This window comes from Pristiophorus japonicus, chromosome 15 (genome assembly GCF_044704955.1).
Source record: "Pristiophorus japonicus isolate sPriJap1 chromosome 15, sPriJap1.hap1, whole genome shotgun sequence".
In the NCBI taxonomy this organism is placed as follows: Eukaryota; Metazoa; Chordata; class Chondrichthyes; family Pristiophoridae; genus Pristiophorus; species Pristiophorus japonicus.
This window is the reverse complement of record NC_091991.1, coordinates 110,857,529-110,882,152: the sequence shown is the minus strand read 5'-3', so window position 1 is coordinate 110,882,152 and position 24,624 is coordinate 110,857,529. Positions and strand designations below refer to the sequence as shown.

The following is a 24,624-nucleotide window of genomic DNA, read 5'->3' as shown; positions in this document are numbered from 1 at the left end:
TGCCACCCATGTGACTGTATATGCACACCAAACATAACTAGCCACAGCCAGAGCTTCTTGCCACATTGAGAGCTTTTCAGTAAATGCAGTATAACCGGCACTGAAATAGAGAAGTGAGTCGTTGTGATCTGGAATCCACTGCCTGGAAAGCTGGTGGAAGCACATTCAATATTGCCTTTCAATAGAAACATATAGCGCAGAAGGAGGCCATTCCGGCCCATCGTGTCCGAGACGGCCGACAAAGAGCCACATGGCCCTTGGTCAGCAGCCCTAAAGGTTACATATAGGTTACATGAATAATGACGGAAAGAGCACCCAGCCCAACCAGTCCGCCTCACCACAACTACGACACCCCTTACACTGAAACATTCTACACTCCACCCCAACCGGAGCCATGTGATCTCCTGGGAGAGTCAAAAAAACAGATAAAAACCCAGGCCAATTTAGGAAGAAAAAATCTGGAAAGATTCCTCTCCGACCCATTCAGGCGCTTGAAACTAGTCCAGGGGATCACTCTGGCCATATTCTATTCCCTGCAGTACTTATCGTTATATCTGCTACGTCCAACAAAAGGTCATCCAGTCTAATCCCAATTACCAGCTCCAGGTCTGTAATCCTGCAGGCTGCTGCACTTCAAGTGCCCATCCAACCATCTCTTAAAAGTGGTGAGGGCAGTGAGTTCCAGATCCCCACAACCCTCTGCGTAAAGAAGCCTTCCCTCAGATCCCCTCTAAACCTTCCACTAACCACCTTAAAACTATGCCCCCTCGTAATAGACCCCTCCACCAATGGAAATAGACCCTTACTATCCACTATGTCCAGGCTCCATAATATTTTGTACACCTCAATGAGGTTTCCTCTCATCCTCCTCTGTTGCAATGAGAACAAACCCAGCCTTTCCAATCTATCCTCAAAACTAAGATTCTTCATTCCAGGCAGCATTCTACTAAATCTCCTCTGCACCCTCTCTAGTACAATCATGTCCTTCTTATAATACGGCGACCAGGTGGCCTAACCAAAGTATTATACAATTTAAGCATAACCTCCCTGCTCTTATATGCTATGCCTTGGCCAATAAAGGCAAGCATTCCGTATGCCTTCTTAACCACCTTATCCACCTGGCCTGCTACTTTCAGGGATCTGTGGACAAGCACTCCAAGGTCCCTTTGTTCCTCTATACTATTGAATGGCCTACTGCTTTCTTTATTAGCCCTCCCAAAGTGCATCACCTCACACTTCTCTGAATTAAATTCCATTTGCCACTGCTCTGCCCACCTGACCAGTAGATTGATAACCTCCTGCAGCCCATGATTTTCCTCTTCATTATCAACCACACATCCAATTTTACTATCATCTGCAAACTTCTTAATCATACTCCCTATATTCAAATCTAAATCGTTGATATATACCACAAAAAGCATGGGTCCCAGTACTGAGCCCTGCGGAACCCCACTGGAAACATCCTTCCAGTCACAAAAACATCCATCAATCATTACCCTTTGCTTCCTACCTCCAAGCCAATTTTGGATCCAACTTTACCCTGTATTCCATGGACTTTAACCTTCATGACCAGTCTACCATGTGGGACCTAATCAAAAGCTTTGCTAAAGTCCAAATATACTACATCGTACGCACTATCCTCATCAACCCTTTTGGTTACCTCCTCAATGGGGAATTGAAGTAATAATTGAAGGGAAAAAGTTGCAGGGCTGTGAGAAAGAGCAGGGGAGCGGGACTAATAGAACAGCTCTTTCACAGGCACGATGGGTCGAAGTGTTGTATGATTCTGTGTACAACAACAACAACTTTTATTTATATAGCGCCTTTAATGTAGTAAAAAGTCCCAAGGCGCTTCACAGCAGTGTTATAAGAGAACAAAAATAAATTTGACACTGAGCCACATAAGAAAAAATTACGCCAGATAGCCAAAAACTTGGTCAAAGAGGTAAATTTTAAGGAACGTCTTAAAGGAGGTAGAGAGGCGGAGAGGTTTAGGGAGGGAGTTCCAGAGCTTAGGGCCCAAGCAGATGAAGGCACGGCCACCGATGGTTGAGCTGTTATAATTAGGGATGCTCAAGAGGGCAGAATTTGAGGAGCGCAGACAACTTGTGGGTTTGTGGGGCTGAAAGAGATTACAGAGATAGGGAGGGGCGAGGCCATGGAGGGATTTGTAAACCAAAGATGAGAATTTTGAAATCGAAGTGTTGCTTAACCGGAAGCCACTGTAGGTCAGTGAGCACAGGGGTGATGGGTGAGCGGGACTTGGTGCGAGTTAGGACACGGGCTGACGAGTTTTGGATGACCTCAAGTTTACGTGGGGTAGAATGTGGGAGGCCAGCCAGGAGTTAGTTGGAATAGTCAAGTCTAGAGGCAACAAAAGCATGGATGAGGGTTTCAGCAGCGGATGAGCTGACGCAGGGGCGGAAGCAGGCAATGTTACAGAGGTGGAAATAGGCGGTTTTAGTTATGCCGCAAATATGTGACCGGAAGTTCATTTCAGGGTCAAGTATGACACCTAGGTTGCGAACAGTCTGGTTTAGCCTCAGATAGATGATGGGGAGAGGGATGGAGTCAGTGGCTAGAGAAGGAGTTCGTGGCGGGGACCAAAGACAATGGCTTCTGTCTTTCCAATATTAATTGGAGAAAATTTCTGCTTATCCAGTACTGGATGTCGGTCAAGCAGGCTGACAATTTAGAGACCGTGGAGGGGTCGAGAGAAGTGGAGAGGTAGAGTTGGGTGTTATCAGCATACAAGTGGAAACGGACTCCGTGTTTTCAGATGATGTCGCCAAGGGGCAGCACATAGATAAGAAATAGGAGGGGGCTAAGGATAGATCCTTTGGGGACGCCAGAGGTAGCGATGCGGGAGCAGGAAGAAGAGCCATTGCAGGAGATTTTCTGGCTACGATAAGATAGATAAGAATGGAATCAGGCGAGTGCAGTCCCACCCAGCTGGTGGAGAGGTGTTGGAGGAGGATAGAGTGGTCAACCGTGTCAAAGGCTGCTGACAGACGGGGAGGGATAGTTTACCATTGTCACAGTCACAAAGGATGTCATTTGTGACTTTGATGAGAGCCGTTTCGGTACTGTAGCAGGGGCGGAAACCAGGTTGAAGGGATTCAAACATGGAGTTCCGGGAAAGATGGGCACGGATTTGGGAGGCGACAGCAGGTTCAAGGACGTGTAGTATAATTTATGCATTTTGCTTTTTCCAGTTACAGAACCTTGTCCCTTTTGTCCAACTGCGCCCTAGTGAGGCTATTTGTGAAGATTATGGAATAAATCCTGCTGACATACCTGAAAAGCTCTACAGGTAAGTGATGATCAATAATAAATATACCTGGGGGCCAAAACTCACCTCCACCAGAAACCGAACGCACTTACCGTGCTTCAGCTGTTCTCACTGCTGGGTTGGCCTCTTGCTCGAAATTCAGCTCTTTGTCTTTTTTTCCCCAGCTGGGCGGAAGTTGGTCATAATGGGGGCGGAAGTGGGGACGGGCAGAGCTTGCATCAAACTGGGGGCGGAAGTGGGAGGCGCGCGTGATGACCCCTGCTATCAATCATCAGCATAGCGCTCATGATGTCATCACGCTGGCACGTCACCGCCTCTCTCTCCTTCACTTAAAGGGGAGGGCCGCTGCGAGCTCTACGATTAGTTTAGTTAGGTCCATTGGGCCACCAGGGAGGGTGTCAAAACGGGCCAGCGGCCTGGCACCCAAGAGGAGGGTGCCAGGCTGCCTATTGGCAGCCCGGCCGAACACAGTGCCATAATTGTCGGGCCGACCTGGCAGTTGGCTAACAAAATAACAAATAAGATCGCAGCAGTGCGCCCTCCCCTTTAATGGCGGCCGCACCGCCATTTTACACACAGTGCAAACACAATTCACCGACAGAAAAAAATGTCAAGGGCTCTGAGCAGCGGCTGCCGCAAGATTTTTCACGGTAAATTTTGCTTCGGGGCGGGAGATCAGAGGTGCGCGCTTTGATGACGCACTTAGGAGGATTCAGCAGCAGCAGGCTGGAAGTGGGGACTGCCGGAAGAACCACCGAGGTGAACTTTGTGAGCGGCGGCCATGCCACAAAAAATCGCCGGCCTTTCTGGGGTGTTGGTATTGCTGGCAAGGACAGCATTTATTGCTCATCTCGAGTTGCCCTTGAGAAGGTGGTGGTGAGGCTTCTTCTTGAACCGCTGCCATCCGTGTGGTGAAGGTGCTGCCGCAATGCCATCAGGGAGGGAGTTCCAGGATTTTTACCCAGCAACGACGATATATGTCCATGGTGGGATGATGTGTGATTTGGGAGGGGAACCTATAGGTAATTGTGTTCCCATGCTCCTGCTCCTCTTGTCCTTTTAGGTTGTGGAGGTCATGGGTTTGGAAAGTGCTGCTGAAGAAGCCTTGACAAGTGCAGCTCTGGGTCAGAAGGTTGTGGGTTCAAGTCTCACTCCAGAGATTTGAGCACAAGATCCAGGCTGACACTCCCAGTGCTTTACTGAGGAAGTGCTGCAAAAAAAAGACTTGCATTTATATAGCGCCTTTCACGACCACCAGATGTCACAAAGTGCTTCACAGCCAATTAAGTACTTTTGGAGTGTAATCACTGTGTAATGTGGGAAACGCACAATAATTTACAATGGCAACTTTACACCACCTAGTGGCTGTCGAGGGGCACTGCAGTCCTTTGCATCTACTTTCGGATTATTCATTTTCTGATCTCTGCTTTTGAAGCCTTTCAAAAGTATATCAATTTATTCACTGCTTTGTATATAAAAGTGAATTTGTATTTATAGCTGACTTTACATGAAGTGAAAAGAAAATTGTGTGTGTGTATCAGTATCATCACAACAGTGACTACACTCCAAAAGTACTTCATTGGCTGCAAAGCGCTTTGAGATGTCCGGCGGTCCTGAAAGGCGCTATAGAAATGCAAGTCTTTTTAGAGATGCTTTGGTCAGACGTGCATTGCTGCTCGGCAGCTCCTGTGACATTATTGCTGGGGAGCAGCTCCATGTTTCCTGGAGCAGTTTTATAGTAACCAGTGGCAGGGAGGGAAGAGGGGGTCACAGCTGGTCTACTGGCCTGGCAGGTCATACTACTGAATAACATTTTGTGCAATAATGGTAACTTTCTTTTCTGTGACGCACAGAATCGCAGGGTTCGTGTCCCGCTGCAATCACGCTGTTGGCAGGAGCTCAACCGATCGACAGTTTTTCTTTATCAATCAGCGACCATGTGACCCGGCAAAGGTAAGCAGCAGCGACAGTGAAAATGAGTGAATGATTACATTGAAGTGCTGGCGACATTGCTGCTGCCACAGTGGCTATAAGAGAGCCCTGCATCCTGCTGTTGGCCCCGTGGGGTTTATGTGTTATGGTTAACAACCACTATTCACAACACCGTTGTCGCTAGATGTGTCCTTGATTATAGTCTGCCAGTGGTTGCATGTGGTCAGTCCTTGATATGGTCCATGCCCATGGTTCCATGGGGTCAGTCCTTGATATGGTCCATGCTCGTGGTTCCATGGGGTCAGTCCCTGATATGGTCCATGCTCGTGGTTCCATGGGGTCAGTCCTTGATATGGTCCATGCTCGTGGTTCTGTGGGGTCAGTCCTTGATATAGTCCATGCTCGTGGTTCTGTGGGGTCAGTCCCTGATATGGTCCATGCTCGTGGTTCTGTGGGGTCAGTCCCGGATATGGTCCATGCTCGTGGTTCCATGGGGTCAGTCCTTGATATGGTCCATGCTCGTGGTTCCATGGGGTCAGACCCTGATATGGTCCATTTCCATGGGGTCAGACCCTGATATGGTCCATGCTCGTGGTTCCATGGGGTCAGTCCTTGATATGGTCTGTGACTGGTTCCGTGGGGTCAGACCCTCATATGGTCTGTGCCCGTGATTCCGTGTGGTCAGTCCTTGATATGGTCTGTGCCCGTGGTTCCGTGGGGTCAGACCCTGATATGGTCTGTGCCCGTGATTCCGTGTGGTCAGTTTCTGATCTTGGTCGGACCATTGAGAGGCGATGAACCTCCTCATAGGAAGTAAATGGAAAAACCCGAGATTAAGTCAGCCGAGACCATGATCAGACCTTTCCTGGCAGACAGCAGACTGACTGGCTACCTGAGTGTTTCAAGGGACCCTAAATAGGTGAGATAATTGACATATTGGGAGAGAGGGATGGAGAAGAGAAGTAAAATAACAGAAAGATCTGTCTAGTAGTGACCATTTATCACAGTGTTTGTTTCTTTGATGAATTATTAAAGTGCTTTACCCTTGTCTTTAGGTTTCAAAACTTGTAAATGAAGTATATCACATGTACAACAGGCACCAGTATCCATTTGTTGCCCTTAATATCTGTGTTGATTCTGGTAAGTGACACTCAAACGTTTATTTTAGGATCTTTTATTTGCGAATGACATCTATTGAGCTGAAAAGAATTGTGAACTAATTCATTTGGCCCCTCGAGCCTGCTCCGCCATTCAATAAGATCATGGCTGATCTAATCTTGGCCTCAACTCCACTTCTCTGCCTTCTCCCCATAACCCTAGGCTCTCCCATCGTTCAAAAATCTGTCTAGCGCCACCTTAATCATATTCAATGACCCAGCTTCCACAGCTCTCTGGGGCAGAGAATTCCAAAGATTCACAACCCTCTGAGAAGAAACTCCTCCTCATCTCCGTTTTAAATAGGCAACCCCTTATTCTGAGACTATGGCCCCTAGTTTAATATGGGGGAAAATAAGGAAATTGTGGATTGATTGTAGTGATAGACTTCTGTTCTAATGACTTATACAACCAGGGTATGATGTACCCTCCATAATAAATCTTCAGTGTGGTTAGTTACTAGATGTGCTTTGCAATTTTTAGAGTGCGTTGATGTCAATGTTACACCAGACAAGAGACAGATTCTTCTTCAGGAGGAAAGGCTGCTTCTTGCAATCCTGAAGACATCCCTTATCCAGATGTATGATTCTGATGTTAACAAGCTCCACGTTAATGAGAGGTTTCGTCAGATGCCAGGTACAGAACACAGCGACCCACCTTCTGAGTTTCTCAACAAAAAAGGGCTGGATTTTACGCTTTTCAGTTTTTGGGGCGAAAACATAGGCGGGGCAGGAAAGTTACCGGCTGGGAATAGTTTGCACTTTGGTAAGGACGTTTCGGCATCTGGGCCCTGCGTACGGGGGCGCAGCGTGAAAGGAGGTGTTGTACACTTTTCGTGGCGCAAGGATGGGAAACTCGCAAACAAAATGCCGGGCCATGTGTGCACCAAGAGAGGGGTGGGGTGGAGGGGGAGGAGACCTTAAAAAAAACACAAAATCATTCCCAAAGCTTTGCCCACACCACCACAACACAAATCGCTAAAAAAATTAATAGAACAAAGACTCGCACTTACCTTCGGAGTACTTTACCTTTCTCTGTGCTACCGGCAATGTTGGACCGCACTGATTTCCCAGCCGGTCATTGCAGGCGTACTTCTGGATGGATTGGGCATAGTCCAAAGTACTGCCCACCCAAAGCAGTTCTTCCTGGCGGTGCAACTCTGCGCCGCTGCAAAACGGGACTGGAGGACCTGAATGCCGTCTTTCACGCCGCTCGGGCGAAACCCGGAGCGCAAAGGACCAGAAAATCCAGTCCATAGACTTTGGTGTGTGAGAAAACTGTACGTAAAATCTAATACAATTGATAGTTCCAGCATACAGCGTGCTTTAGATTGATATAATTATAGAGGGACAAATATTCTGTGAAAGTATTGAAAATAAAAACCTATAGCATAGCTATTAGTTAAAAAATGTTTTTATTGTTGTTGTGTGACTGGTTACCTTGAGAATTCAAGATGGAGTGATGCAAGTAAAAGGTACTGCTGTAGTACTTGAAAGAACATTACATTTTGTGAAGGGCTCTGTAGTTTTGAGTGTTTTTAAGTTGCGCCTAATTACGGTTAAATTGTTTCTGACACATTACTTGTACATTTTTGGCATATACAAACAATAGCTGTTGCTAACTCTTCACAAACGCTATCATAAATGGGATTTTAATTCAAAATTGACAAAGAAACATTAATTTAAGTGCAAAAATAAAAACCTGTAACATGATCCTGCGGTCATCCCCCTGCAAAACAGATACACCGCTTTGGGTGCTGTTGAGGGGGGTGACTCATCGGGGGAGGGCAGCAGCAGCCAAGTCCATGGCACTGTGGGTGGCTCTGCTGCACAGGAGGGCAGGAAAAAGAGTGTAAGAGCTATAGTGATAGGGGATACTATTGTAAGGGGAATAGATAGACGTTTCTGCGGCTGCAACCGGGACTCCAGGATGGTATGTTGCCTCCCTGGTGCAAGGGTCAAGGATGTCTCGGAGCGGATGCAGGACATTTTGAAGAGGGAGGGTGAACAGCCAGTTGTCGTGGTGCATATAGATACCAACGATATAGGTAAAAAAACGGGATGATGTTCTACAAGACGAATTTAGGAAGCTATGAGCTAAATTAAAAAGTAGGACCTCAAAAGTAGTAATCTCAGGATTGCTATCAGTGCTACGTGCTAGTCAGAGTAGGAATCGCAGGATAGCTCAGATGAATATGTGGCTTGAGGAGTGGTGCAGAAGGGAGGGATTCAAATTCCTGGGACATTGGAACTGGTTCTGGGGGAGGTGGGACCAGTACTATCCGGATGGTCTGTACCTGGCCAGGACCGGAAACAATGTCCTCGGGGGAGTGTTTGCTAGTGCTGTTGGGGAGGGGTTAAACTAATATGACAGGGGGATGGGAACCTATGCAGGGAGACAGAGGGAAGTAGAATGGGGGCAGAAGCAAAAGATAGAAAGAAGAAAAGTAAAAGTGGAGGGAAGAGAAACCTAAGGCAAAAAGCAAAAAGGGCCACATTACAACAAAATTCTAAAGGGACAAAGTGTGTTACAAAGACAAGCCTGAAGGCTCTGTGCCTCAATGCGAGGAGTATTCGGAATAAGGTGGACGAACTAACGGCGCAGATAGCAGTTAATGGATATGATGTAATTGGCATCACGGAGACTTGGCTCCAGGGTGACCAAGGCTGGGAACTCAACATCCAGGGGTATTCAACATTTAGAAAGGATAGACAGAAAGGAAAAGCAGGTGGGGTGGCGTTGCTGGTTAAAGAAGAAATTAATGCAATAGTAAGGAAGGACATTAGCCTGGATGATGTGGAATCTGTATGGGTGGAGCAACGGATACCAAAGGGCAGAAAACGCTAGTGGGAGTTGTGTACAGAGCACCAAACAGTAGTAATGAGGATGGGGACAGCATCAAACAAGAAATGAAGGATGCGTGCAATAAAAGTGCATCATGGGCGACTTTAATCTACATATTAACTGGGCTAACCAAACTGGTAGCAATGCGGTGGAGGAGGATTTCCTGGCGTGTATTAGGGATGGTTTTCTAGACCAATATGTCGAGAAACCAACTAGAGAGCTGGCCATCCTAGACTGGGTAATGTGTAATAAGAACGGACTAATTAGCAATCTTGTTGTGCGAGGCCCCTTGGGGCAGAGTGACCATAATATGGTAGAATTCTTTATTAAAATAGAGAGTGACACAGTTAATTCAGAGACCAGGGTCCTGAACTTGGGGAAAGATAAATTCGATGGTATGAGAAATTAATTGGTTATAATAGACTGGCGAGTGATACTTAAAAGGGTTGACGGTGGATAGGCAATGGCAAACATTTAAAGATCACATGGATGAACTTCAACAATTGTACATCCCTGTCTGGAGTAAAAATAAAATGGGGAAGGTGGCTCAACCGTGGCAATCAAGGGAAATTAGGGATAGTGTTCAATCCAAGGAAGAGGCATATAAATTGGCCAGAAAAAGCAGCAAACCTGAGGACTGGGAGAATTTTGTAATACAGTAGAGGAGGACAAAAGGTTTAATTAGGAGGGAGAAAATAGAGTATGAGAGGAAGCTTGCTGGGAACATAAAAACTGACTGCAAAAGCTTCTATAGATATGTGAAGAGAAAAAGATTAGTGAAAACAAACGTAGGTCCCTTGCAGTCAGATTCAGGGTCTAGTGAGAAGGAGGAACTGAAGGATATCCTTATAAAGCGGGAAATTGTGTTAGGGAAATTGATGGGATTGAAGCCCGATAAATCCCCAGGGCCTGATAGTTTACATCCCAGAGTAATTAAGGAAGTGGCCCTAGAAATAGTGGATGCATTGGTGATCATTTTCCAACAGTCTATAGACACTGGATCAGTTCCTATGGACTGGAGGGTAGCTAATGTAACACCACTGTTTAAAAAGGGAGGGAGCGCGAAAACGGGTAGTTAGCCTGACATCAGTAGTGGGGAAAATGTTGGAATCAATTATTAAAGATGAAATAGCAGCGCATTTGGAAAGCAGTGACAGGATCGGTCCAAGTCAGCATGGATTTATGAAAGGGAAATCATGCTTGACAAATCTTCTGGAATTTTTTGAGGATGTAACTAGTAGAGTGGACAAGGGAGAACCAGTGGATGTGGTGTATTTGGACTTTCAAAAGGCTTTTGACAAGGTCCCACACACGAGATTGGTGTGCAAAATCAAAGCACATGGTATTGGGGGTAATGTACCGACATGGATAGAGAACTGGTTGGCAGACAAGAAGCAAAGAGTAGGAATGAACGGGTTCTTTTCAGAATGGCAGGCAGTGACTAGTGGAGTGCCGCAGGGCTCAGTGCTGGGACCCCAGCTCTTTACAATATACATTAATGATTTAGATGAAGGAATTGAGTGTAATATCTTCAAGTTTGCAGATGACACTAAACAGGGTGGCAGTGTGAGCTGTGAGGAGGATGCTAAAAGGCTGCAGGGTGACTTGGACACGTTAGGTGAGTGGGCAGATGCAGTATAATGTGGATAAATGTGAGGTTATCCACTTTGGTGGCAAAAACACGAAGGCAGAATATTATCTGAATGGCGGCAGATTAGGAAAGGGGGAGGTGCAATGAGACCTGGGTATCATGGTTCATCAGTCATTGAAAGTTGGCATACAGGTAGGCAGTGAAGAAGGCAAATGGTATGTTGGACTTCATAGCTAGGGGATTTGAGTATAGGAGCAGGGAGGTCTTACTGCAGTTGTGCAGGGCCTTGGTGAGGCCTCACCTGGAATATTGTGTTCAGTTTTGGTCTCCTAATCTGTGGAAGGACGTTCTTGCTATTGAGGGAGTGCAGCGAAGGTTCACCAGACTGATTCCTGGGATGGCGGGACTGACATATGAGGAGAGACTGGATCAACTGGGCCTTTATACACTGGAGTTTTGAAGGATGAGAGGGGATCTCATAGAAACGTATAAAAGTCGAATAGAACTGGACAGGTTAGATGCGGGAAGAATGTTCCCGATGATGGGGAAGTCCAGAACCAGGGGACACAATCTAAGGATAAGGGGTAGGCCATTTAGGACTGAGATGAGGAGAAACTTCTTCACTCAGAGTTGTTAACCTGTGGAGTTCCCTACCGCAGAGAGTTGTTGATGCCAGTTCATTGGATATATTCAAGAGGGAGTTAGATATGGCCCTTACGGCTAAAGGGATCAAGGGATATGGAGAGAAAGCAGGAAAGGGGTACTGAGGGAATGATCAGCCATGATCTTATTGAATGGTGGTGCAGGTTCGAAGAGCCGAATGGTCTACTCCTGCACCTATTTTCTATGTTTCTATAGCTATTCATATCATCATCATCATAGGCGGTCCCTCGAAACGAGGATGACTTGCTTCCACGCCAAAAAAAAGGATGAGTTCCTAGGTTTTTCAATGAAGGACCTGAACTACATCCTGAAGAGTGGAAGATGCCTGTGCGTGGATTTTTTTAATGTGTGGTGGCCGTTGCACACCAGCCACCATAATGTATGGCTATCAGTGAACTGTAAGTACTGTAGATTAATGTAAGTCAGTGAGTTACAAGTACATTGCAAATTAATGTATGGCTAAATGTGAGCTGTACCTCAATCAAGTCATTCTGATGATACAAGCACTTCACAGCTGAAAGCTGAAATCTGTATCCATTTCATTACTAGGAGACCTTTTCAGCTTCAATAATGCACCCGCTTTAGTCTGCCTGTAAATCAGCCAATAATTTTACCTAGATAATTCTTTGGCGTGGTTTTGGCACTGGGTGAGCAATCCAGGAGTCGCGAGCTCCAATCCCATGGTGACAAACTGTGAAATAGAATTCAGTAAATCTAGTACATTACAGGCACCAGAAAAACAATCATGAAAAGTTACAGCTGGTCAATTTAAAAAAAAAAAAAATAACTGGTTCACTAACATCCTTCAGGGAAGGGAACCTGCTCCTCCCACCTGCTTTGTCCTCCGCGTGACTGCAATCCCAGATTATGTTGAATTTTAATGTCCTTGAGGTAACTAGGGATGGGCCATAAATACTGCCTGGTCAGTGACGCCCGCAATCCAGGAACGAATTGTTTTTTTTAAGACTTGTGCGGCCAATATGTTACAAATTGAGCAGACAAGTGTGTCAGATAGATGCTGAGAGGTTGTTTCCCCTGGCTAGTGTGTCTAGAACTAGGGGGCGCCGTCTCTGGATCAGGGGAAGGCCATTTGAGACAGAGATGAGGAGGAATTTCTTCACTCAGAGGGTTGTGAATCTTTCGAATTCTCTGCCCCAGAGAGCTGTGGATGCTGAGTCTCTGAATATATTCAAGGCTAAAATAGATAGATTTTTAGAGTCTAGGGGAATGGAGGAATATGGAGATCGAGCGGGAAAGTGGAGTTGGGGTCGATGATCAGCCATGACCTTATTGAATGACGGAGCAGGCTCGAGGGGCCATAGGACCTACCCCTGCTCCTGTTTCTCATGTTCTTCTTTTGCTGACTGGAGTCCAAGTAACAGATGGTGTAATATTGGACAGGTCACTTTGTGTTGCTAAATGTTAAACTTTGTTCCCAGTTTTAGGAATCTCTGAAAAAGTTCCCCAGACAATCGGTCCAGAGTGCTCCATTCCAACCGAGCGGGAATCCCCTGCTGTGCAATCACATTCAGAAAAGGAGAAGAATCTGACCATTACCAGATTACGTGAGGCATTCTCGCTACACCAGTCATCATTATATGGGCCCAATTACAGTAAGCAGCAGAACTCGCCGGTGCAAAGCAAACTGCACTCGTTCCTGACCAATTGTAAACTGAGTAGCCCACGGCCTGATTGTAACACTGAGCCCCGTGACTGCCCGGCATCTGGAAATCCCAAACAAATGGAGAAGGACTCCAGGAACTCTGAGAGCGACACAGACTCTGGCAAAGGCAGCACCACACCAGGCTCGACGCTTGGCTGCAACACACCAGAAGCCAACGCTTCGTCCAAATCTACCAACGGCTCTGACAGTGTGGTTAGCTCGCCGGAAGCACTGCACAATTCTCCAGAAGCCAGGAAAGGAGATGAAGAACTGAAAACTGGAATGATCGGCTGTGACTTTTTAGTTCCTGGCGTTGCTGTGTTGACGGAGGAAGCTGATCCAACAGGAAACGGCAACCGACCATTGCCGGGTTCTCACTCGCACATTTATGTCGCCCAGGGCGTTAAACGTACGAAGGTCGGTGGCTTGTGTTTGGATGTCGGCTTGTCTTCGAGCCTCGGAGCGTTTAAAACTCCAGAAATCGACAGGCCAGTCGAAATGAATAAAAAGATTGTGAAGCTCCATTTTTCCATGAGCCTTCTTGCTGAAAGGATGAAGATGGTCAGTGAGCAGCAAGCACGAAGGGAAGAAGCTCAGAGATACAGGCGATTCCGAGCCCGGATTAGCCCCAGAGACAATCAGGCAGCAGAAGATGAACTCAGGAAAGAGATTAGGTAATTAAATTAGTATAAATGTATTTATGTTTGCTTCTGAAGGGGTTTATATATTATAACTCACTACATGGCTCCTGTTTACCTGATTGAAAAGACGATATAATGCACTAGAAGGCTCTATAAATATAACTATAAATGATGCTGTTGCATTGATCAAAGATAAGAGCTCAGTGCATTTACAGAGTTATTGATAACAGCAGAAGAATTGGGAGCAAATTTAGGAACAAACCAAAAATTGACACCGGCTGTTAAATTGTGCACAGTAATTTCATCACAAATAAATTGTGTTTTTGATTAAAAAGTCATAGAATGAGAAAAGGCCGTTAGGCCCTTCAAGCTTGTTCCCTGAATGGCGGAGCAGGCTCGAGGGGCAGTATGGCCTACTCCTGCTCCTAATTCTTTTGTTCTTAATCTTGTGCAAACTGCGTTGGAGTAAAGTTTAGTATAAATACGCCTTGATCTTAACATTTAATCCAGTAAAGCTGCAGTCAACCACCCTCACACTTTCACTGTTCAGCCCTAACCTGCTGCTTCCACAGACAACACATGGTCCACCTTCCCCAGCTCCAGTAACGCAGGAACCATTGATTTAGCTAGTGATCATTTCGGTCTGTACCGATCCCTAGAGGCCTGATATTTATCCAGCTACTTTTGAAAGAAGCTAATTGTTTCACCCATAACCGCTCTGGCTGAGTATGTGTTGCAAAGATCCACTATAGCAGCTCCCAGCTTTCTTATCATGTAATTTCAGTTCTCATTTTCAACAGCTGTTAACGTTGTTTCATCAAATGGTACGTTGGCCTTTATGCAAGGGGGTTGGAGTACAAGAGTAAGGAAGTCTCACTACAATTGTACAGAGCTTTGGTGAGACCACACCTGGAGTACTGTGTAGTTTTGGTCTCCGTACCGAAGCAAGGACATAAGTTTCTGAGAGGGGTTGGCAGGGTAGATGCTGAGAGGTTGTTTCCCCTGGCTGGAGTCTAGAACCAGGGGGCACAGTCTCAGGATAAGGAGTCGGCCATTTAGGACTGAGATGAGGAGAGATTTCTTCACTCAGAAGGTTGTGAATCTTTAGAATTCTCTACTCCAGAGGGCTGCAGCTGCTCAGTCATTGAATGTATTCAAGGCTGAGATAGATAGATTTTTGGACTCTAAGAGATTCATGTGATATGGAGATCAGGCAGGAAAGTGGAGTTGAAGTTGAAGATCAGCCGTATGGCCTACTCCTAATTCTTTTGTTCTTAATAAGGCCACACTTTAAATTAAAAAAGAATGATAACATGCTATGATGAAGAAGGTGCTTTGGCCCATTGATCATTCTTCGTGAATATCACCCTACCATCTCTCTGTCATCATTCTTATCGTCCACTTGAACAGGCAGCCAGGACCTCGGTTTAGCATCTCATCGGAAGTGCAGCGCTGTAAATAAAGCAGCACTCCCTCGGTACAGCACTGGGGCGTTAGTCTAGGTTAGAGTGCCACTTACAGAGACAAGCTGACACTAATATATCTGTGCAAAACAAAATGTAAATAAAAATTTGATCCTTTATCTATTAGAATTGGTGGGGGCGGGGGGGAGAAGAGTAGGAAAGGAAGTCCCATCTTGGGATCGTGTGGCCGCTTGTATCCCCAACCATCCGTTATTCTACATATATTATAGTTGCATTACATCTCAAATTCGATCTTATTTAGTGAGTGGAATAATGGAGTGTTTTTCTTCTTTGAAGTAATTTGCAATCGCAGTATATTCAGTGTCCTTGTCCTCCTGTTTGCAGCAAAGACCGGTTTGCCAGCATGGAGATTATTGGCCAGTTTAACCTGGGATTTATCATCACCAAGCTCGAGTCGGACCTGTTCATTGTGGACCAGCATGCCACTGATGAGAAGTACAACTTTGAGATGCTGCAGCAACACACTCTTCTTCAAGGTCAAAAGCTGATAGCGTAAGGTGTTTTCTTTGCTGTGTGTCACACTATTATCTGAAAGGAATTATTGATTATTTCCTGTAATCCACTTTTCACTAAACCTTCGAACCTTGGTAGAAGTGTTGGGATTTCCTCACCCAAAGGCTGTGGGTATTGGGGCAATTGGAGCTTTCAAGATTGAGATCAATAGATTTCTGTTCGGATATGGAGCTGAAGCGGGCAAATGGAGCTAAGATACAGATCAGCCACGATCTAATTGAATGGCGGAGCAATCTCAAGGGGTTGAATGGCCTCCTCCTGTTCCTATGTTCCTAACCTTTGAAAAACTAGTGATCCACAGTGAGAGACCTGTCCATTGTATTGATGTACATCTCCCCTCCCTAGAAGTAGAATATTAAGTGCATCAGGTTTTCAGTGGTAGTTAATATAGTCCGATTTACTATGACCTCTACTACTTAAAAGTGAATAGAATAATTGAGTACAAATATTTAATTGCCAGTAGCTATATTTTGCTATACACCATCTATAAATTGTCATCCTGTGAATTCTAAAAGTAGAATGGAAGATGGATGTGATCTTGCTTCTTTAGAGAATATTCTGCTCCAATTCATATATTTAAATATTGTTTTCAATTTCCAGGCCCCAGAATCTTCATTTAACTGCAGTGAATGAAACTGTACTGGTGGAAAACATGGATATTTTCAGAAAGAATGGTTTCGATTTTATCATAGACGAGCAAGGTTGGTTTGATGCCTTGCATTTAAAACACAGGCCAGAACTTGACTTTGTTCGAGGATCTATTCTTGTGTATGTGTGTGTGTGTGTGTGTATAAATATATATATATTGCAGCAGAGCAGGCCTGCGGTTGTCCTGGATAACCCTTGCCACTGGAATAAGACCTAGCTCTGTCGAGCCCGTGTGGTGACTGGTGTGCAACACCACATGTTAAAAGAAATCCACACAAGGCATCTTCCAACCCCTCAATTGGAGTTCAGGACTGGAACATCGGGTCCTTCATCGAAACACCTGTGAACTCTTGTGGAAGCAAGTCGTTCTCGTTCAAGGGACCGTCTATGATAGTGATATAATATATATATATAAAAAATATCTTGAGATCTATTTCTCCAAACATTGGTAACCTGCTGAACGTAGAGTTATTGGGGAAACATCTGAAATTTTGAGCCTGTTGAGGTGGGCGGCCTATTTTGTTGCAATATCATCATCATCATCATAGGCAGTCCCTCGGAATCGAGGAAGACTTGCTTCCACTCTTAGAATGAGTCCTTAGGTGGCTGAACAGTCCAATACGCGAGCCACACTCCCTGCCACAGGTGGGACAGACAGTCGTTGGGGGTAAGGGAGGGTGGGACAGGTTTGCCACACATTCCTTCCGCTGCCTGCGCTTGTTTTGTGCATGCACTCGGCGATGAGACTCGAGGCGCTCAGCGCCCTCACGGATGCACTTCCTCCACCCAGGGCGGTTTTTGGCCAGGGACTCCCAGGTGTCGGTGGGGTTGCCGCACTTTATCAGGGAGGCTTTGAGGGTATCCTTGTAATGTTTCCTCTGTCCACCCTTGGCTCGTTTGCCATGAAGGAGTTCCGAGTAAAGCACTTGCTTTGGCAGTCTCGTGTCTGGCATGCGGACAACGTGGCCTGCCCAGCGGAGCTGATCTAGTGTGGGTCAGTGCTTCAATGCTGGGAATGTTGGCCTGGTCAAGGAAGCTAACGTTGGTGCGTCTGTCCTCCCAGGGGATTTGTAGGATCTTGCGGAGGTATTTCTCCAGTGATTTGAGGTGTCTACTGTACATGGTCCATGCCTCTGAGCCATACAGGAGGGCAGGTATTACTACAGCCCTGTAGACCATGAGCTTGGTGGTAAATTTGAGGGCCTGGTCTACGAACACTCTTTTCCTCAGGTAGCCAAAGGCTGCACTGGCGCACTGGAGGCGGTGTTGAATCTCCTCATCAATGTCTGCTTTTGTTGCTAAGAGGCTCCCGAGGTATGGGAAATGGTCCACGTTGTCAAGGGCCGCGCCGTGGATCTTGATGACTGGGGCGCAGTGCTGTGCAGCAAGGACAGGCTGGTGGAGGACCTTTGTCTTATGGATGTTTAGCGTAAGGCCCATGCTTTCGTATGCCTCAGTAAATACGTCGACTATATCCTGGAGTTCAGCCTCTGAATGTGCGCAGACGCTGGCATCGTCTGCGTACTGTAGCTCGATGACAGAGGTTGGGGTGGTCTTGGACCTGGCCTGGCGGCGGCGAAGGTTAAACAGCTTTCCACTGGTTCTGTAGTTTAGATCCACTCCAGCGAGGAGCTTGTTGCCTGTGAGGTGGAGCATGACAGCGAGGAAGATTGAGAAGAGGGTTGGAGCGATGACGCAGCCCTGTTTGATCCCGGTTCGGATGTGGATTGGGTCTGTAATGGATCTGTTGGTAAGTATCACGGCCTGCATGTCGTCATGGAGCAGGCGAAGGATGTTGACGACGTTTGGAGGCATTCAAAACGAAGGACCCTCGCGGTTGACAGTGCCTTCAACCAGGGGTCACAGTCTAAGGATAAAGGGTAAGCCATTTAGGACCGAGATGAGGAAAAACCTCTTCACTCAGAGAATTGTGAACCTGTGGAATTCTCTACCACAAAGTTGTTGAGGCCAGTGCGTTAGATATATTCAAAATGGAGTTAGATGTGGCCCTTAAGGCTAAAGGGATCAAGGGTTATGGAGAGAAAGCAGGAATGGGGTACTGAAGTTGCATGATCAGCCATGATCATATTGAATGGTGGTGCAGGCTCAAAGGGCCGAATGGCCTACTCCTGCACCTATTTTCTATGTTTCTATGACCTTTGTTGCAACACCTGCTTTATAGAATGTGTCTTTTTTTCTTTGTCCTCGACGATTTTCTGTACAGCCCCTCCCACTGACAGAGTGAAGCTGGTTTCCTTGCCGATGAGCAAGAACTGGACATTCGGTGCGCAGGATATCGAGGAGCTGATTTTCATGCTGAGTGACAGTCCCGGGGTCATGTGTAGGCCATCCAGAGTGAGGCAGATGTTTGCTTCTAGAGCTTGTAGAAAATCGGTAAGTGCCCCTCGAAGCGTTTCTAACCAGAAAGTGCACGTAGTGATCACCATCTGGCACTAATGCATTGCATGTTCCCTAAAGATCAATATATTGCACTGTAAATCTTATGGGAAGCGGCGATCCTGAGTGAAGGGTACCATTATATTTGTGTCCCTGTTAAATAGCATGCTTGGTCTTGCCCTGCAGTAATGCCAAGCCTGCCGAGTGTAGGAGCCCGAAGCATGATCACCTGACAATACATCTTTGTGGATCAGCTGTAGTATAACTGCAGAAGTCCAAACTTTTATAAAGGGCACTCTATTCTGATTCAAAGGTAAAACTTTAAAATCAAGTACCTCTTTTTTAAAGGCACCAAAACCCACAAATTAACAATTAAACATTAAAGGATACCTTGTCAAATCAAATTAAATTTAAATTTTGTTCCCTGTTGAAATGATGCACTCCAGTCCATCCGGTGCCCACTTCTCGCGGAAGGCCGCGAGAGTACCGGTGGACACCGTCCATCTTCAGGGACACCCTGGCACAAACATAGTCGCGGAAGAGAGGCAGGCAGCTGGACTGAACGGCCCCCTCGACTGCCCTCTGCCTGGACCGGTTAATGGCCACCTTGGCCAAGTCTAGGAGCAGTCCTACGAGGAGGCCCTCCGACCTACCCGCTCCCCTCCGCACCGGGTGCCCAAAGATCAGGAGTGTGGGACTGAAGAGCAGCCCCTTCAAATAACAGTTACAGTCTCTACAAACCTGTGAGCATATTCACAGGTGCATACATTACAACCTCAATATTCAGACGTTCACTGGCATTCAAAGGCTGTTGAGCTCGGTTTGTGCACAGCTTGGCTTTCTCCCCCCCCCCGCCTCCCCACATCCCCATGGCTTGTATCGCTGTATATGCCTACTGGCTTTCCTCTCAAATATGCACCCAGCTCCCCCAGTGGCATAATGGGTGGATGTCCCATGCACTGTTAAACTGAGCCAAACAAGATGGCCGGCTTTGATCTGTGCTGAGTCAGTCAGCGTGCTACAGTTAACTTAAATACCCTTTGGCTAGGGAGGGGAGAAATCAGGCTGGGCTAATGCTTCTGATCACTCCCTAATGATTCCTGCTGGAAATTGTGTGGGTTAGGAGGTCAGGATCAGGCTAAACTACGATGCCCTCTGCTGCCAAATAGTCCCATCATCACTCATTGGCCTGGCTCTCCCATTAAGAATAGGCACTAGGACCAAGATACGGGAGGAACCGCTGGCTTTAAACAACTTCTGAAGTAAGGGGGTTGAAGACTCTACCATTGTGTTTGATATTGTGCAACTCTTTGTCGACAGGTGATGATCGGAACTGCACTTCAAATCAGTGAGATGAAGAAGTTGGTTACACACATGGGTGAGATAGAGCATCCCTGGAACTGCCCACATGGACGTCCAACCATGAGACATCTAGCGAACTTGGACATGATATCTGTGGAATGAATGGCTCTATTCAGCCTGTGTATAGTAAACTATTAATTATAGATTGTTATACTAAAATAGTTTTCATTTTAAAAGTTAATCATCAAACCTGATTGTGCTGTACTGCCTTCTTTCTGGAACTGTGTATAAGCTTAACTGCAATTTTAATCAGTATTTTAGTTGTGGAAACTACTTCTGCTAATCTTTTGTTTCATTTCTATTAAATAATCTTTATTTTTTCACTGCTATCTCTATCTCTTTACAAAACAAATGGCCTGTTGAGTTCTTGGCTGAAAGTGTGACATTTACATGTGACATTTACATCTCAAAAGCCTGCATTGCTGGACCAAAATCGAATGCCTAAACTCGATGCTTGTTGCCGTCTCTGAACTAGTCACCAAGACATATTCCAGTTTGCTTAATGCTCGGATTGGGGTATTTCAGCTGATTAATCAGCCTCTGTTGCTCTCCATTTCCACATTAAATTATGCATTGCTGTCATAATGATGAATCTTCAGTATAGATGATGATCTTTTGTATTTTCACCGGTGCAATGTAGTGCAAAACAATATTGTTTACATGTGAAAAGGAAGGTTAGGACAAGGTCAGCTGCTCCTTTGAGCCTGTCCTAAACTGTCACGGTGTAGCTTTCGCACACATTTGTACACACATACCCATCAGCCATCTTATCTCCAGGAAGAAAAATCCGGAGGCCAATTTAGGAATAAAAATCTCTGGGAGATTCCTCTCTCATCTCCAAAGTCGATTAAACAAGTTCAAACAATGAACGGATCATTTAGTTAATAAACAGCCCCAGTTACACTTCTTTATAGCTTTAAATTATAATTAGTTACAAAACCAAACTTTAAACTGGTCTCCAAGTAATTAAAATGCACTGTTTTGAGGCTAACGATTTCTGACATATGTTTGCGATAGAGTTCCAAAGATACAGGTGGCCCTTCATTATTATCTCACCCAAGTAGGCATGATTCGTGTGTGAGCCTTAATGGTTTATTTTTGTCATGGTCATCACTGCTAAGACTGATCCCATAGAAACATAGAAAATAGGTGCAGGAGTAGGCCATTCAGCCCTTCAAGCCTGCACCACCATTCAATAAGATCATGGCTGATCATTCCCTCAGTATCCCTTTCCATATCCATATCCCTTGATCCCTTTAGCCATAAGGGCCATATCTAACTCCCTCTTGAATATATCCAATGAACTGGCATCAACAACTCTCTGCGGTAGGGAATTCCATAGGATAACAACTCTCTGAGTGAAGAAGTTTCTCCTCATCTCAGTCCTAAATGGCCTACCCCTTATCCTAAGACTGTGTCCCCTGATTCTGGACTTCCCCAACATCGGGAACATTCTACCCGCATCTAACCTAACCTGTCCTGTCCCGTCAGAATCTTATATGTTTCTATGAGATCCCCCTCTCATCCTTTTAAACTCCAATGTATAAAGGCCCAGTTGATCCAGTCTCTCCTCATATGTCAGTCCTGCCATCCCGGAAATCAGTCTGGTGAACCTTCGCTGCACTCCCTCAATAGCAAGAACGTCCTTCCTCAGATTAGGAGACCAAAACTGAACACAATATTCCAGGTGAGGCCTCACCAAGGCCCTGTACAACTGCAGTAAGACCTCCCTGCTCCTATATGCAAATCCCCTAGCTATGAAGGCCAACATACCATTTGCCTTCTTCACCGCCTGTGTACCTGTATGCCAACTTTCAATGACTGATGAACCATGACACCCAGGTCTCGTTGCACCTCCCCCTTTCCTAATCTGCCGCCATTCAGATAATCTGTCTTCACGTTTTTGCCCCCAAAGTGGATAACCTCACATTTATCCACATTATATTGCATCTGCCATGCATTTGCCCACTCACCTAACCTGTCCAAGTCACCCTGCAGCCTCCTAGCGTCCCCCTCACAGCTCTCACCACCACCCAGTTTAGTGTCATCTGCAAACTTGGAGATATTACACTCAATTCCTTCATCCAAATCATTGATGCATATTGTAAAGAGCTGGGGTCCCAGCACTGAGCCCTGCGGCACTCCACTAGTCACTGCCTGCCATTCTGAAAAGGACCCGTTTATCCCGACTCTTTGCTTCCTGTCTGCCAACCAGTTCTCTATCCACGTCAGTATATTACCCCCAATACCATGCTTGATAACATTCCAATAAGGTCACTGGACAGCGATTTTGAGCCACAAGTGTTGATTTGGTGGGGGTGAGGGCGAGCCAGTAAAAGGTTTGTGAAGGATAAGCAGTTTGGGAGCAGGACCCTGGCTCACTGCTGACGTCAGCAGTGGCTCATCTGGCAGTGGCTGATCAACCTTGCCTCTTGCTCCGACTGACCTTGAGCTGGACGACTCCTCCGCTGAACTGAGTGTCGCATCCAGTTGTAAGAAATGTTTGAGATTTTTTCCTACATGCTTGGGTCCAAAGTTCAAATGATTTGTATTTTATATCCAAGTGAGTACTATCAGCAACGAAGAATTTAAATCGGGGGTTGTATTGCTGGGAGGAGCACGTAGGCATAATAGCAAAATTGTTCTATATCCCCCTAATCTCAATCATTCAGCGAATGGGAAACAGATAACTGAATTTTGACTAGAGGACCAGACCTGACCCAAGTACTTTTTTAAATGGTGAAAGATTGGGAAATGTTGGTGTTCAGAGGGACCTGGGTGTCCGTGTATACGAATCACTGAAAGTTAGCATGCAGGTACAGCAAGCAATTAAGAAAGCAAATGGTATTTTGGCCTTTATTACAAAAAGATTTGAGTATGAGTGAAGACGTCTTACTGCAATTATGTAGGGCTCTGGTGAGACCGTATCTGGAGTATTGTGGATAGTTTTGGTCGTCTTACCTAAGATTCACCAGACTGATTCCTGGGATGGGGGGAATTGTCCTAGGAGGAGAGATTGAGTAGACTAGGCCTATATTCTCTAGAGTTTAGAAGAATGAGAGATGATCTTATTGAAACATACAAAATTCTTACAGGGCTTGACAGGGTAGATGCAGGGAGGATGTTTCCTCTGGCTGAGGAGTCTTGAACCAGGAGTCACAGTCTCAGAATAAGGGGCCGGCCATTTAAGACTGAGATGAGAAACTTCTTCACTCAGAGGGTTGTCAATCTTTGGAATTCTCTACCATAGAGGGCTGTAGAGGCTCAGACTTTCATTATAGATTGAACCTCCCTTATCCGGAACCCTCGGGACCTGGCCTATTTCGGATAAGAGATTTTTCCAGATGAGGAGTATAGGTACTGAGCAAGAGGATATCGGAGCTGGCTGGCTTGGGGCTGGGAGTGCGGCAGAGTAATCATAGGGTGGGGGTGCGGTGGATCGCGGGGTCAGGCCAGTGATTGCGGGAGTCGGCAGCGAGGAAGGACTTCAATTTGTTTATGTCGGAGTTCTGCGCATGCGGCACCCGGTAGCCGGGAATGGTTCCGGACAAGGGGCGGTTCCGGATAAGGGAGTTCTGGATAAGGGAGGTTCAATCTGTATATTCAAGACAGAGATTGATAGATTTTTGGATATTAAGGGAATTGAGGGATATGGGGTTAGTACAAGAAAGTGGAGTTGAGGTAGAAGATAAGCCATGATATTGAATGGCAGAGCAGGCTCAAGGGGCTGCGTCCATGCCGGCTCTCTGTAGAGCAATCCAGTTAGTCCCATTGCCCCACTCTATCCCCATAGTCCTGCAAGTTTATTTCCCTGAAGTGCCTATCCAATTTCCTTTTGAAATCATTGATTGTTTCCGCTTCCACCACCCTCATAGGCAGTGAGTTCCAGGTCATTACCACTCGCTGTGTAAAAAAGTTCTTCCTCCCATCCCCCCTATATCTCCTACCCAAACCTTAAATCCATGTCCCCTAGTCCTTGTACCATCAGCTAATGGGAACAGTTTTTCTTTGTCTACCTTATCTAAACCTGTCATAATCTTGTACACCTCTATCAAATCTCCCCACAGCCTCCATTGCTTCAAGGAGAACAACCCCAGCTTCTCCAACCTAACCTTGTAGCTAAAATCCCTCATTCTCCTCTGCACCCTCTCGAGTACCTTCACATTCTTCCTAAATTGTGATAACCAGAACTGGACGCAATACTCCAGTCGTGGCCTAACCAAATCTTTATAAAGGTTCAGCATAATTTCCCTGCTTTTGTACTCAATACCTCTATTTATGAAGCCCAGGATCCCATATGCTTTGCTAACTATTCTCAATATGCACTGCCACCTTCAAAGTTCTATGCACATGAATCTCCAAGTCCCTCTGTCCCTGCACACTCTTTAGAACTGTGCCATTGGGTCTATATTGCCTCTCCCTATCCCTTCTGCCAAAAT

At 45.9% G+C, this 24,624-nt stretch overlaps 1 protein-coding gene across 1 annotated transcript in view; it reads left to right on the top strand.

Annotated features, from left to right (window-relative positions):
• pms2 (PMS1 homolog 2, mismatch repair system component) overlaps window positions 1–20,478 on the top strand; it is a 44,448-nt gene extending 23,970 nt beyond the window's left edge. The window contains exons 7-15 of the mRNA XM_070856679.1: window positions 3,216–3,313; window positions 5,146–5,245; window positions 6,280–6,364; window positions 6,863–7,015; window positions 12,917–13,814; window positions 15,590–15,757; window positions 16,379–16,479; window positions 18,651–18,820; window positions 20,144–20,478. Coding sequence (XP_070712780.1) covers window positions 3,216–3,313; window positions 5,146–5,245; window positions 6,280–6,364; window positions 6,863–7,015; window positions 12,917–13,814; window positions 15,590–15,757; window positions 16,379–16,479; window positions 18,651–18,820; window positions 20,144–20,287 — 1,917 coding nt within the window. The 3' untranslated portion in view covers window positions 20,288–20,478. The remainder of the gene's footprint in view (window positions 1–3,215; window positions 3,314–5,145; window positions 5,246–6,279; window positions 6,365–6,862; window positions 7,016–12,916; window positions 13,815–15,589; window positions 15,758–16,378; window positions 16,480–18,650; window positions 18,821–20,143) is intronic.
• Window positions 20,479–24,624: the final 4,146 nt, after the last annotated feature.